This window comes from Sinocyclocheilus grahami, unplaced genomic scaffold, assembly GCF_001515645.1.
Source record: "Sinocyclocheilus grahami isolate Dianchi unplaced genomic scaffold, SAMN03320097.WGS_v1.1 scaffold317.1, whole genome shotgun sequence".
NCBI lineage: Eukaryota > Metazoa > Chordata > Actinopteri > Cypriniformes > Cyprinidae > Sinocyclocheilus > Sinocyclocheilus grahami.
The window spans coordinates 479,792-493,259 of NW_015505496.1; the positions used below are offsets into that span (position 1 = coordinate 479,792).

Below are 13,468 nucleotides of genomic sequence, written 5' to 3' on the forward strand. Positions count from 1 at the left end.
CCTAGATGTGGGGAACAGCGCTTGCCATTTTCCTGTAGGAAAGACATTTTTAAATAGTTATTCAAGGAACTTAAGTAATCTGGGAGAGGACATTGTCCCTCTAGAGAAAGGATATGGAGAGAAACCAAGTATGTACAGTCTGGTGGAAGATAGTGACTCTGAGAGTGACTCTGCAGACAGTGCTGTCAAAGTAGGGTCATCTCAAGGTCTATGTGAGGGTCCTCAGGACACTGACTCAGATGAGGAGGAGGTTGAGCTCTGTTTCAGCTCTGTCAGTCAGCCTGCATTCAGCAAATCAGAGGGCAGCTCTCTGACAGATAGAAAAAGCATTGCCAATAGCCAAACTGTTGACAAGACACTTGCTAGTATGGATATCCACAACCCGCCTTCACTCTCAATGCAAGACAAGGATTTGCAAGAGAACAGTCATTCTGTCTCTGAGTTACCGGACCCACTTTGCCCTCAAGTTTCAGGTGATTATCTCTTAAATTGGGATAGTGGGCACACTCCCACACAACATGAGGTAACTTGTGCATCTCAGAAAACACCATCAAACTGCGACACTGATGAAAAATGTGAAACTATTTCAAAATCAGTTGAAATCTGCCAGACACCAACAGGTGTCACTTATCCCACTGTTACTCAGAGCAACTGTCACGTCACCCCAAGAAGTCAAGAGAGGACAACTAAGTTGCTCTCAGATGCATCTCTGTCAGTAGAGAAGCTCAGCACTGGGCAAGTGCCACTGGGATCAACTGTGTCAGAGCCCAAGGCATTAAATTATACCAGTGGCAAAACTAGTGGGCAGGCCTCCTCTACAGTTGCTCCAAAAGACAAGGAGAGAGAGAAAGTTCTTCCTGTACTTGACTTGAAATCATCACTCTCCCAAACCCAGAGTAAATCCACCTCTTATTGTATCAAATCTTTGGGAATTAAATCCCCTAATGACACCCCTGTCTCACCCCTGCTGAGAAGTAGACTCAAAGTTGATGATAAAAAGTCAAATACCTCTTCTAAACTCAAGGGTCTAAGTATTAAGAGTAAATCCAAAGACCAAGAAAAGTCTATCTCTAGATCGCCCAGGATGGAAAGTCCAGGACAGAAAAAAGCTCTCAGCTCCCCAAGTCAGTCTCCTAAACTTCTCTCCAAGAGAACCACACCAACTGGAAGCCCTAAATCCACCAGAACGTCTGAGAAGATCAGGGTTACTTCTTGTAAAACTGACCAAAGTCAACCAACTGTGTCCAGTGCTTTAAAAACAAATTCCATCAACACCACCAAAGAAGAACTCAAGCCTTCCAAGAAGGAGCAAGTCTCGGATCTAATGGAGCAAGTCTCAAAATCAGAGGTCACCGTCGTCAACACTCAAAGAACTTTCATTGAGGTACGACTTTCATCCTCTTCGTCTACACCTGTGCTGACCCGCAAAGAAGTTGTGAATGCAGGTCATTTAAACTTGGCCTCAGTGTTGGTTGATCAAGTCGAGTGGGAGGAATCAAATTCAGACTCCTCTCATAGAAGACCCACAATCCCTTTAGAATCAACCAATTCTTCATCTAGTTGTTCTCAGCAACAACTAGATGAAGATTGCAATGGCCAGGAAGAAAATCTCCTCAGGAATTCAAATAATAAAGACACTGCTTCTAGTCTCAAAACAAGCAAATCCAAATTGTTCCTAAGGGGACTAGACCGCAGGAGCTGCTCTACAGACACTAGCTGGTCTCTTGACCCAAACCCCTTCTCAGTTCGTCAAAGAATCCAGTCCTTTGAGAATCTAGCCAGCTTTGATCGATCTGTTGTAAAGTGTATAGACATACCGTTTTATGCAAATAACTCAAAGCCACCTCTGAACCGGAGGTTATCTGGGTATGCTGGATCTGTTAGCAGTCAGTCCGGTGACAGCCGTTCTTTGAGGAGGAGTTTCAGCTCATGTGTAGACAATTTGAGCTCAACCCCATCTCCACCATATCCACAGAATTCGTCTTCCACTTCAGTTGTCCCCATCTCTGAATCAACTCCTCCAAACCGAACCACTGAAGCTGTTATGAAGGAGAAGGTGAGAAACGAGGCCTCTCAGAACCAGCCCGCTGTACACACACCACCAGTACTACGCTCCCGCAATGCCCGCGGCCATGGAGGCCTGTCACGCTCAAAACTGAGAGAGATACGGGCACTGAGCATGCCTGAACTGGACAAGCTGTGTACTGAGGATTTCACCAGTGACCCTGGAAATGTGATCTTTAAGACAGAGCTGGAAATTCACCCTCGCAGATCCATAGACCCAACATCACACAACCTGCAGTGCACCGTGGTGAGCAGTGTTGACACTGAGGTTCTTGGTTCAACCAGCAGTGGGGACCAACATGAAGGCCAGATCACAGGGCTCTCATGCTGGTCTATAAGGTGAGTGAAGACCTGTTTATAATGTGCAATGAAAAAAAAAAGTTTATGGTAAATGGATTACAATAGTTTACTTGTCCACCAACAACCAACTAGTTGATTGAGTTTGCCTTTTTGTTTTATAATTTTTACATTTAAATTCTTAAAAGTTTTAAGTTTTTATATTTTAGTGGTGCTTTATGTTATCGTTAGGGTTGCATATCTCAGCACGAATAATATATTTTTTATTTCAATGTTGTGTTTTGAGACACTGCACAAATGTTCCTGATGAAAACAACATCCAATATATTCAGCAACCATTAGTTGATAACATTTTAACACATTCCTGACTAGGACAAACTATTACAGCTAATATTGGTGTTGTGTTTCTTCAACAGTTTGAAAGACCTTGAATCTTCTCCTTTGGACCAAAATAAAGTGCAAGATGTTCTGTGTTCCCTCACGACCAAAGTGGATGTGACAAGTCTCATACAGGAAACAAACACTATTTCAGAGGTAATTTATCAATGTCTCGGTTTTTTTCATGGTCCATAAATGTTATACAAAATTATTTGTTTACATATCAAATTGTTTTAATGTCTATTTAGAAAGCTAATATTTTAAGTATAAAGATGATCTGGCATTCTGAAGTTTCTTTTTAAAGGATGGGGAAGATATGCCTTCAGCAATTACAGAATGCCTTTGTGTGGGCTTATTAATATTTATAAAACTCACAATTTTTCAACTGTCACTTTTTGATTATTTTTATCAGTCTATTTTCCTAACAGAACAGCCATTGTTTATATGGACCCTATTTATAGCTTTCTATATTTCATTTGATTAAAAAAACAAAGTTAACAAATCTAGCATGAATCTTATTATTTAGGTTAAAGATGGCATTTCCTTTGTGATCTTAACCAAAGAGCAAGGATCTGGACTGGGTTTCAGCATCGCCGGAGGAGTAGATCTGGAGCAGAAATTCATGACTGTAAGCTCTTTTGTTCAAGTAAAACTGAAACCTTTTGCTTTTTTAAATAAAATGAAATAAAATAATAAATGAATCAATAAATGAAAAATCAGTAACCATTATTAGTAACATTTATAATTATACATGATCTCCCCCTTGTGTTTTTTAAAGGAACAGAGTCAAATAAGATTAAGTTTAGTACTGAAATGTAAACTGAAATTTCATTTGTTGCAGGTCCATCGGGTGTTCACTCGAGGGGTGGCAAGTGTGGAAGGTACCATTCACAGAGGAGACAGAATTTTCTCAATAAACGGGACCAGCATGAGTGGGATCACACACGGAGAGGCGCTGTCCTGCCTTCATCAGACCAGACTGCCGAAACAGGCATTAGTGATCATCCAGAAGGGCAAGAACACTGAGCCAACATCACCTAAACAAGAACTTCCCCTTCATACTGGAATCTGTCCTGCTCTAGGTCATAGAGACAGCATCAGAGAACATAAAACAAGTGAGCATCTCGAGTCATTGTCACTCTTGTGGCAAAGATTAACCCGTTATCGGTCTTCAATTTATTGGCTTGGGTTTTTATAGAGTAAATCACTTTTTCGGTTCCTAATTGGCTTCTTGGTGTTTTGTAGGTGTGGAAGTGGGACCAGACGGGGCTTTGAGTGTGGAGTTACAGAAGACTACGGCTGGTTTAGGGTTCAGTCTAGACGGAGGCAAAGCATCTGCCTGTGGAGATCGACCTCTCTACATCAAACGCATTTTCCGTGGTGAGTGCTCTTCACAAACATTTAAAGACGTCCACTAGGAGGAGACAAAAGTTGTAATATATGTATCAAGAGAACACTTAGCTCATCTCCAAGCATGATAAGACAGAAAGGTTCAGGAAGAGTGTACCGTTCAGACTGTGTGTTTTTGTCACCACTCAGGAGGAGCCGCTGAACAGTCCCGGGTCATTGATGTCGGAGATGAACTTCTAGCCATCAACGGTTGGTCTTTGCAGGGCCTTATGCACTACGATGCATGGAACATCATTAAAACAGTCTCTGAGGGTCCCGTCCAGTTAGTCATCAGAAAACCCAGGACTTCAGTATGACGTCTGATCTGTGGTGGACTCTCATTGTACATAGACTTTGTATTTCTTTTTGTAAGTTTGTTACAGGATCTCTATGATGGAGAATTTGTTGCACATTGATTTTTATACAAACCGAGGCTTCTGCAGATTTGTGGTAGACTCACATATGCAGGCTTAAGTTATTTTTAGGATGTCTTTGAACTTTGTATCTCAAAAACGTGCTTTATGACTTTTTGAAGACATTTAAGCCTAATTGTTAATTGTTAATAAATGCATCCCTTGTATAATATAATTTAATTCCAATATTGTGAAAATTGGTTTGTATGTATAGTTATGATTATATGGTGATAATGCAGACCACTAAAGACTGTGTTCACTTTGCCTGATCTAATGGATTACAGTAGACCAACGTAGATATCAAACTCTGTGTGAATTATAAAATTAGTGTTTGTTTTGAACTGGTTTATGACTAAAATGGATTTGTGGAATTTTGTGGATTTTTTTTCTCTGTTATCATAGTAATTTGTGCTTTATGACTTTTTGAAGACATTTAAGCCTAATTGTTAATTGTTAATAAATGCATCCCTTGTATAATATAATTTAATTCCAATATTGTGAAAATTGGTTTGTATGTATAGCTATGATTATATGGTGATAATGCAGACCACTAAAGACTGTGTTCACTTTGCCTGATCTAATGGATTACAGTAGACCAACGTAGATATCAAACTCTGTGTGAATTATAAAATTAGTGTTTGTTTTGAACTGGTTTATGACTAAAATGAATTTGTGGAATTTTGTGGATTTTTTTTCTCTGTTATCATAGTAATTTACCGGTATTTTATTGTTCCTTTTAATGATTGCAATTTATAGGGGGTTTCGGTATTGACTTACTTTATCTTAAAGGTAAAGTGTTTCATTTCAGTGCCACTTGCAAACAGATTTGCAGAAATTTTCCAAACACTCCTATCACCCCCATCTGTCAGGCCATTTTACAGAAAAACAGGAAGCTGTACCCCAGACTCATGCTATTGGTCGAAGCACAAGATGACAGAGCCACAGTGTTTACACTTGCTTCACCTTTAAATACTTGAATTCAATCAGGTTATTAACATTTAAAATACAATCATAGAATGAAAAAGTATTGTTACCTTAGCACACTTTAATTAGAATGCAGTATAGACTTTTAAAATTATTGATTAAAATTTGATCCTTTTCTTTCAGCTGTGAATATTGTCATGTTTACCTTCTGAGACTTTCAATAGAGTTGTCTCCCTGATCAAATGTATCAGTGTTGTTGTTTTGTTTTGTTTTATTTTACTTGAATTGTCTTTGTGTAAAATATTGAGGCTCCCACTGATTTTATTGTAATTTAATTTCGCCGAGTATTAAGCACAAGTGTATTAACTAGTGTATATGGGGAAAAAAAAACAATCATGAATATTTCATTTGTCTATCTGACTTTCTGTTCTGCCCTTGTGAATAAAGACATCAGATATTTTTTAAATGTGCTATTCATTTTACTCGTGCACCAATATTGCCTATTGCTACTTTTTATATGAATCTGCATATTTGGGGGCGAATTATCCATTTAATTTGAAGTCTTTGCAAATCTTTGCTTTTAGTAGTTCTTATGCAGTTACTTAGGTTAATGTTGTTATTGTTTGTTGTTCGTTTCTTATTTGCATATTAATGAACATTACATGCTCTTAATGAGAGGCACAACAGACTGAAGTGGTGTTTGGTGCTAAACACACTTTCATTGACATCATCGGCTCAAGCAGTCAATGCAAATGCTCAATTAGAGTAAATACATAAACGTTTAGGGATGTTTTTGTAATGGTTTTTAACACTGCAAATATCACAAATAATATTTTTGCGTCATTGCCTGGCTCTGACTTGAATATAGCATTTGTGTCATGCAATTCCTTTTAATATTCCACAGATATTTAACCATTACAAAATTATTCCATTTACACTACTGTACAAATGTTTGTGGGGTGTAAGCTTTTTCAATGTTTTTGTGCTCACCAAGGCTCCATTTTTCAAAAATACAGTAAAAACCGTAATATTGAGAAATGTTATTGCAATTTAAAATAGCTATAATGTAATTTATTCCTTTGATGGCAAAACTACATTTTCAGCAGCCATTACTCATTAGACATTACAGTGTCACATGATCCTCCAGAAATCCCTCTAATATGCTGATTGGGTACTCAAGAAACATTTCTTATTATTATTATTATCAGTTGAAAACACTAATATTTCTATGGAACTGTGATACTTTTTTTTAGGATTCTATGATGAATCGAAAGTCCAGAAGAACAGCATTTGTTTGAATTTTTTTCATTAAATATCTATTTTCATTTGTGATCAATTTAATTCTTAAATAACTTTCTTGCTGAATAAAAGTATTGATTTCATTAGAAAATTTATACTTTTGAACAGTAGCGTATTGATTATTTCTGTTTCAAAACGTTTTGCCTTGAACCTTTCTCCAGATTGCTGCCGCAATTTTGGACGTAATGGACGCTAAAGAGAATGTAATGGACTTAATGTCATTTTTGTGGAGGACAGTACACTCTTAAAAATAAAGGTGCTTCACGATGCCATAGAAGAACATTTTTGTCTAAATGGTTCCATAAAGAACCTTTAACATCTGAAGAACCTTTCTGTTTCACAAAAGGTTCTTTGTGGCGAAAGAAGGTTCTTCAGATTATAAAAAGGTAAGAAAGAGATGGTTCTTTAAAGAACCTTTGACTGAACGGTTCTTCGTGGAACCAAAAATGGTTCTTCTATGACATCGCTTGAAGAACCTTTTGAAGCACCTTTATTTTTAAGAGTGTACTCAGCTCATCCTTTTCATCAGCCTGAGGAAACATTTACACATGCTGGGTATATTTATGCCACTAAATCAGACTGGGTGGTTCATTTACCACATTATCATTTTTCAGTTTTACTTATTTTTTTCTACATATTAGTGCAAGGCAAGCACAACAGCACACGGGGACTTCGTGAAGGGGGGATTGTTTGCATCTCTTTCCAGTCCAGATGGTGGCCACAGTCTCCTGGGAACCGCCGCCACCTCACTCTACCTGCTAAGAGTTCAATAACCGCTGGCAGACATCAATCTCCTCATAATACGCCCCTGTTCTCTGTGAATGTCTTTCTATGATTCAGCCATTACAAAATGATCTAAACATGGAAACTGCAGCTGTTGTGACTTACTTGAGTTGTTGCTGGTTTCTCTTTGCCAGCAGACAGAATATGTAGGTCTATCTCAATACACAGCTTGATGTAACCATCGTCACAACAGTTTATAAACAAAATCATAAATATTACAAACGTATGGATCCTCTATACTACCAGGTGTCGATGACAGTCTGAGCATAACTGACTGAATCTGATACGAGAGCTGACAGTCTGAGATAACTGACAAAAATATCTTCTTCTCAGTTTAAGACCCTTCACATTTCTCTGAGAGAAAAGCCTAGCCTGTATGTTCAGTTTGTTCTCTGGAACAATGATGGCACTTATTTCATTTAACAATGTAAGGTGAAAAAACTATTGGAGATTTGCATAGCCTAAGGCTACATGAGTTCTACTGTCAATTAAAACTGAGCTGACACTTGTTAAAATGTCACAGTTTCAGTTCTCACCCATTTCCTGTTCTCCATTTAACAGTCATACGATCAAAAGCCACAAAAACAGTGTGAAATTCCAGTCAGCAATAGAAAGCTTGACGTATCACACCTGGGCTACAAACTCCAAAAATATACATTATTTGTGTTTGCGTGTGTGGCTTCAACTGCAATGAAACCGCTGATAGTTTTTGGACGTGACATTTATCACATCAGACAAAGAGAAGAAATGGTAACATTGTGGGTGGATTCAAACCCTTTGACCGGACAGCTAGAATGGAAAAAGTGAGTAGGCTTAACATCAAGGAGATCCAAAAGACCACTAGACAAAATGCTTCTGTTTTGCTTTTTTCCCCATTTTAATACAATCTTTTTTACACTAAATGTTTATTTCTTTATATAATGGCTAAGTCTTAATGCACAAACATTATTCCACATATGTTTGAACACTGAATGTTATCAATACGTCATAAATAAATAAAAAAGAAAGAAAGATATACATTTTTGTTTTTGTTGAAGGCTTGTTTTTAGCATGGTGTGATTTTAGCAGCACCAGTAAATTAATGTATATTAATAATCATTTATACTAACAAACTTCAAAAAGTAACTTGTTTTTTTTTCACTGCTAAGCACAAAATACTCTAGAGGGAAACAGCACTTTTCCATTTCACTATCTCACGCTTTGAAGTAATCTAACATGTGAAGCTGACTTTATGCCTCCCCCTTGGGAGTCCTGTGCCCCTACTTTGTCCCTTTGTTCCTTTTTCAAAGAAAGACTTCTCTGTCATTCTGCAAATTAACTTTCTATTAAAAAAAAAATCTTGATGTGCTCTCTTTGGTCCTCAGAACCTCATACAGAGACAGTTTTTATATTCAGATTCTGACCTTTTGGTTTTTAGACATGTCGTGCATAGATGTCGTGCTGGCATCTAAGTTTTTGTATTATTTTTAATTACATTTATGTAATTCATGCACTCAAATAGCTATGGTACAGCAAAATGGAATTGTGCAGAATTGCAAGGTGAGAATTATAAGGTTTTGATATGTAAGCATATAGGCCATGTACAGTATATGGGTTTCTAGGGCAGTGGTTTTCAATTGGTTTTGCTTCATGACCAGTTAACATCAAGTGACGACCCAAAATAGTAATAGTAAAATTGTTTAGTATATTGTACAGATAAGACCATAAATCAAACATTGTAATAAACTATTATCTCAAAATGCATAGGCCCAACAGTATGCAAAATATTAACATACTGTAGCTGTAACATTGGGAGAGTGACAACGCAGTAGTGGATCCAAGTGCAGGCTTTTATTAGAATCGTAGTCAGACAGGCAAGGTCAAACACCAGCAAACAATCATAATCCAGGACGAGACAAAACAGGCGAAGGTCAGGGCAGGCAGCAAATAATCAGAAACGAGGGAAACAGTCCAAGGTCAAGAGAAAAGGCAAGGCAAGGCAAGAAAACAAGGAAACATGGAATGTCACAGGAACTAGGGAATGCTACAGGCTAACAATAATCAGCAAAGTGAGTGTGTGTGAGTGCATCTTATATAGTCCTCATGATTGGAAAACAGGTGAGACCGGTAATCAGTTCCAGGTATGGGGGTTTATGGGAGTTGTAGTCCAGACAGACATAGGTTAAATAGGAAAAATGACAATTTAGCAAAAACTTCCTGGGTGATTTACAAGCCTAAAACAGTCACTGGCCCAATTAGTATGCACCATATTACCAAGAGACTGATTAATTAGAACAAAATAACATCGACTGTCTGCAGCTGTCTGATTGTTGTTGTTATTTCAACTTGGAAATAGACAGAAACATCAATATAACTTTTGCTAAAACAAAGCAATGAAGACTCCCTCTAAAAGGTCACGCTGATTTATAGATGATCATGAACTTTAAATGTGAATCAAGACTTCTTGAGGTTGACATACAGATTTGTGTTGCAGGCAAAGGTTTAAAATCAAAATAATGAGATGAGTCATTCACAATTTGGGCTCGCATTGTATACAGTATATTTTAAGCTCCATCAGGAATCGTCCAGATCTGTCTCCTCACCGTGTGTCACAGAGCAGTGGTTCCTGCAAGCTAAGTTAATGGATTACATCACTTGCAGTCTTGGAGTCAGTCTACAGGGAGGGAGGGAAGGGAAATGAGACCATCTCAAGCGAATGAATGAATCCCAACTTCGCTAACACATTACACATGCATGCCTACTGGATAATGTCTGGCTCTTTGCCCATCTAACTGTGACCTCACTGCACATCTAAGATCTAAACACTCATTCAACATATTGGTTTTGAAGAAAGGGAGGTAGAAAGTGACAATTTTCCACAGATCCCTTCATCCTTAGACTTTTCATTTTGTGAGACATCAAGTCCCAGATTACTAATGTTGTTCATGACAGAAATATTGCAGAAGTGAGCCACCCGACCACAGCCACACACACACACACACACACACACACACACACCTTTCCTGCAGAAATGTGTGGATACTCATAACTGATCATAATTCCCATAGCAGGGCAATGAAGATTCCTATAAAACACACAAAAAAACTAAAGTTTATTAAATGAAAAGATTACAGTATTTCATATAAAATGCCAATTTCCTGGGTGCTGTTGATAAGGGCAAATATATTAAAGATGTGTCCAATATAAATATCTAAGGCATGCAGGCTTTTTGAAGCAGGAGTGACTCCCAAAACGGACCTGCTGCAAATTCTGCTGATTTGAGTTCTGCTGAATGATTAAGTGCTGAAGACAAACTTGGGTCTCAACATATCCAACGCAAAACCTTTAACAGTGACGAAGAAAGAGGATTATTAGTAAATTGGATGCATCCAGCCTCTTAAACACACTTTATCTAGCATGCAGACCTGATAATATAGAACACTAGAGTGCATATGTATGCTCACAGTCATCAACTGTTTGACTAACTGTGAAATTAGGATTAATGAATTGAGTTCAGCATGGAGTCAACTCAAATGATGTGGGACACCCAAAAAAACAGGAAACACTGCTCTTCTCTCTGTCTACCTGCTTATATTGTTCATTTTCACTCTCTTTTGTCAAATTCTCCTTTTGTCTTTAGCCAGCTGGCAGTAAATATGTGTTTGTGCATGTCTTTATTTTAGCACAGTGCTTCCTAGAGGGGTCTAGAATTCCCCTCCAAAATATGTTGCATTGAAATTCACCAGGGCTCTTTTATCACCCTCATAATGGTGAAATCATCGAAAGGAGCAATGAATGATGTGTTGATGGCGGTGCGGAGAAGAATCATTAGCCAAGTTCTGCATTGCACTTCAGCAGCGTTGATTCCAACAACATTGCATTGAGATGAGGTGCCATTTAGGTGAAAGAGAAAATGATGAGTGTGTTTGTGTGTGTATTCAGCAGAACATGCACTAAATCCTCAATCACACAGTGTATGGAAGGGGGAAATACATTTGATGCTCAGTACAGGAAGATGGATTTTCCTGCCACTGCAGTCATCAGCCGAGGCCTTGCCTGCTTCAGCACAGCTGGGCTAGTGTGGTCTCCTTGGAGCAGCTCCAGACTGGTGAGCCACCAGCCAAAGTCCGGATGGAGCTGTTAATCAAAGTGCCACTAAAACAGCCATCCATCTTCAGGCTGGACGGGCTACTGTGGCCTAAACCGTGCCCCTCTACAGCTTTTCCTCTCTGGTGTGAACAGAATCTCAGTTTCATTCATGCAAATGCTTGATGCAAATTTAGAAAAACTAAACAAAAATAAAATGATGGTTATTTATCGCCAATGATGACTGTTTGATAGGATTTCAATCAGCTGTGATAAATGATGGATAAAAACAATAATTAACCTCTAAATCAATGTTAATCTTTAGTTTCCCCTACACAAAAAGTACCACGGTACGGTGATTATAACCAGATGGTCATATTCATGTACCTTGTTAGGCTATTTCTACAATACACCAAGTATATATACGTACAAAAAAACAAAACTATTACCATAATAACATTATAATAACTAGTGTTATTACACACATTTATCCTTGTGAGAGAAGACGTGAAAATTGTATATATAGACTGGAATGAAACTGTTCAGCGTTCATAATGTTGATGTGAGAAGAATGATGGGTGCAAGCACAGTGTGAGAAGGGTGATGAACTGTGTTGTGATGTGTTGCTATTGATTGCATGACCCATTCCACATACAGTTTAGTGGGTAAAAGCTTTGTTGCTCTACAGACGAAATGCAATGTTATAACAATGTGTTTGAGGTGGCAGTGTATGCCAGATACATCATGGACACTGTGGAATTAGCTTGTCGCATAAATTGACTGCCTCTCTGCTAATATTCAACATGGCATCTATTTTGGAGTGATTTGTTATCAAATAAAGCTGTTTTATATAAGAGGTCACAACGTTTTTGCAGTTGGTAAGATTCATTTACGATACTGCAACAATCAGTTGTATGGAATCTGCAAACGAGGCTAACTGTTAAACTCTGAAAGCATTCAATGAAATCAAGGCCATGATATGATTATATCACCAAGCACATATGATTCAAGTTGACATCTCAAGGCTTTCTCCAGTGATACAAATGCCAAGGTTGTTATCTCCTTTAAAAACCAGGGCCCATGCAGATTCATGAAACACTCTTAAAAAAATTCTTATTGTAATTATTCTTTCTTATTATCTAATTTGAGAATAAAGTTATAAATATTTTGCATTCCCAAAGGTAGGATATCCTCACTTTAAAGCGTCTTAAATCCCCTAAAGTAAGATGTTTAATGAATTTGCTAGGTTGTTGTTTCAAATATAGCATTAGGCTACAACATAACACTAAATATAATGTTATATAATATTGATTATTTATTAGGCCTATATATTAACTGATAATGTAACCAAGCATAAAAGTGGGTTTTGTGACTTTTCTGGATTCAAAGTTCAGTAAAACACGCTAAGCACTGGTCTGTCCTCTCAGAGTGGGGTTTCTCTCATTAGTGTGAGGAGAGTGTGAAATGCAAAACCCGTAGTGGAGCTTCAGATTGCTCACAGAACGCTTCATTTACACCGATCCAGACTCCAGTCCGGCTTTCGGTCTGTGGGTTGATGGGTGGCACAAAGTCTGACGCACAAGTTGATTTTAATAGCCGTTTATTTAACTTCTAGAAAAGAAACATCACACTGGTAATGTTGCTGTTGTACTGAATATCAGTATACATGTGCTTCGTCCGTATAATCAAAAGGACAATGTTTATCAGTCATTCTTGAGAAGTGGGACAAAAACAGGGTGCAAAAACGTGATACAGTTTAATTACAAATCAGCAATGATAAGCGGAATATATATATTTATTAGCAAATAAATAGCTTTTTATTCCATGGCAATCAGAAGCCAGTGATGCCTAGCAGG

The 13,468-nt window shown here is 37.9% G+C and overlaps 1 protein-coding gene across 1 annotated transcript in view; it reads left to right on the forward strand.

Moving 5' to 3' along the window:
* Positions 1–4,952, forward strand: part of pdzd2 (PDZ domain containing 2) — an 86,390-nt gene extending 81,438 nt beyond the window's left edge. Inside the window, exons 22-27 of the mRNA XM_016294376.1 lie at positions 6–2,403; positions 2,778–2,895; positions 3,266–3,367; positions 3,581–3,854; positions 3,985–4,119; positions 4,279–4,952. Of these exons, the coding sequence (XP_016149862.1) occupies positions 6–2,403; positions 2,778–2,895; positions 3,266–3,367; positions 3,581–3,854; positions 3,985–4,119; positions 4,279–4,445 (3,194 nt within the window). The 3' untranslated portion in view covers positions 4,446–4,952. The remainder of the gene's footprint in view (positions 1–5; positions 2,404–2,777; positions 2,896–3,265; positions 3,368–3,580; positions 3,855–3,984; positions 4,120–4,278) is intronic.
* Positions 4,953–13,468: the final 8,516 nt, after the last annotated feature.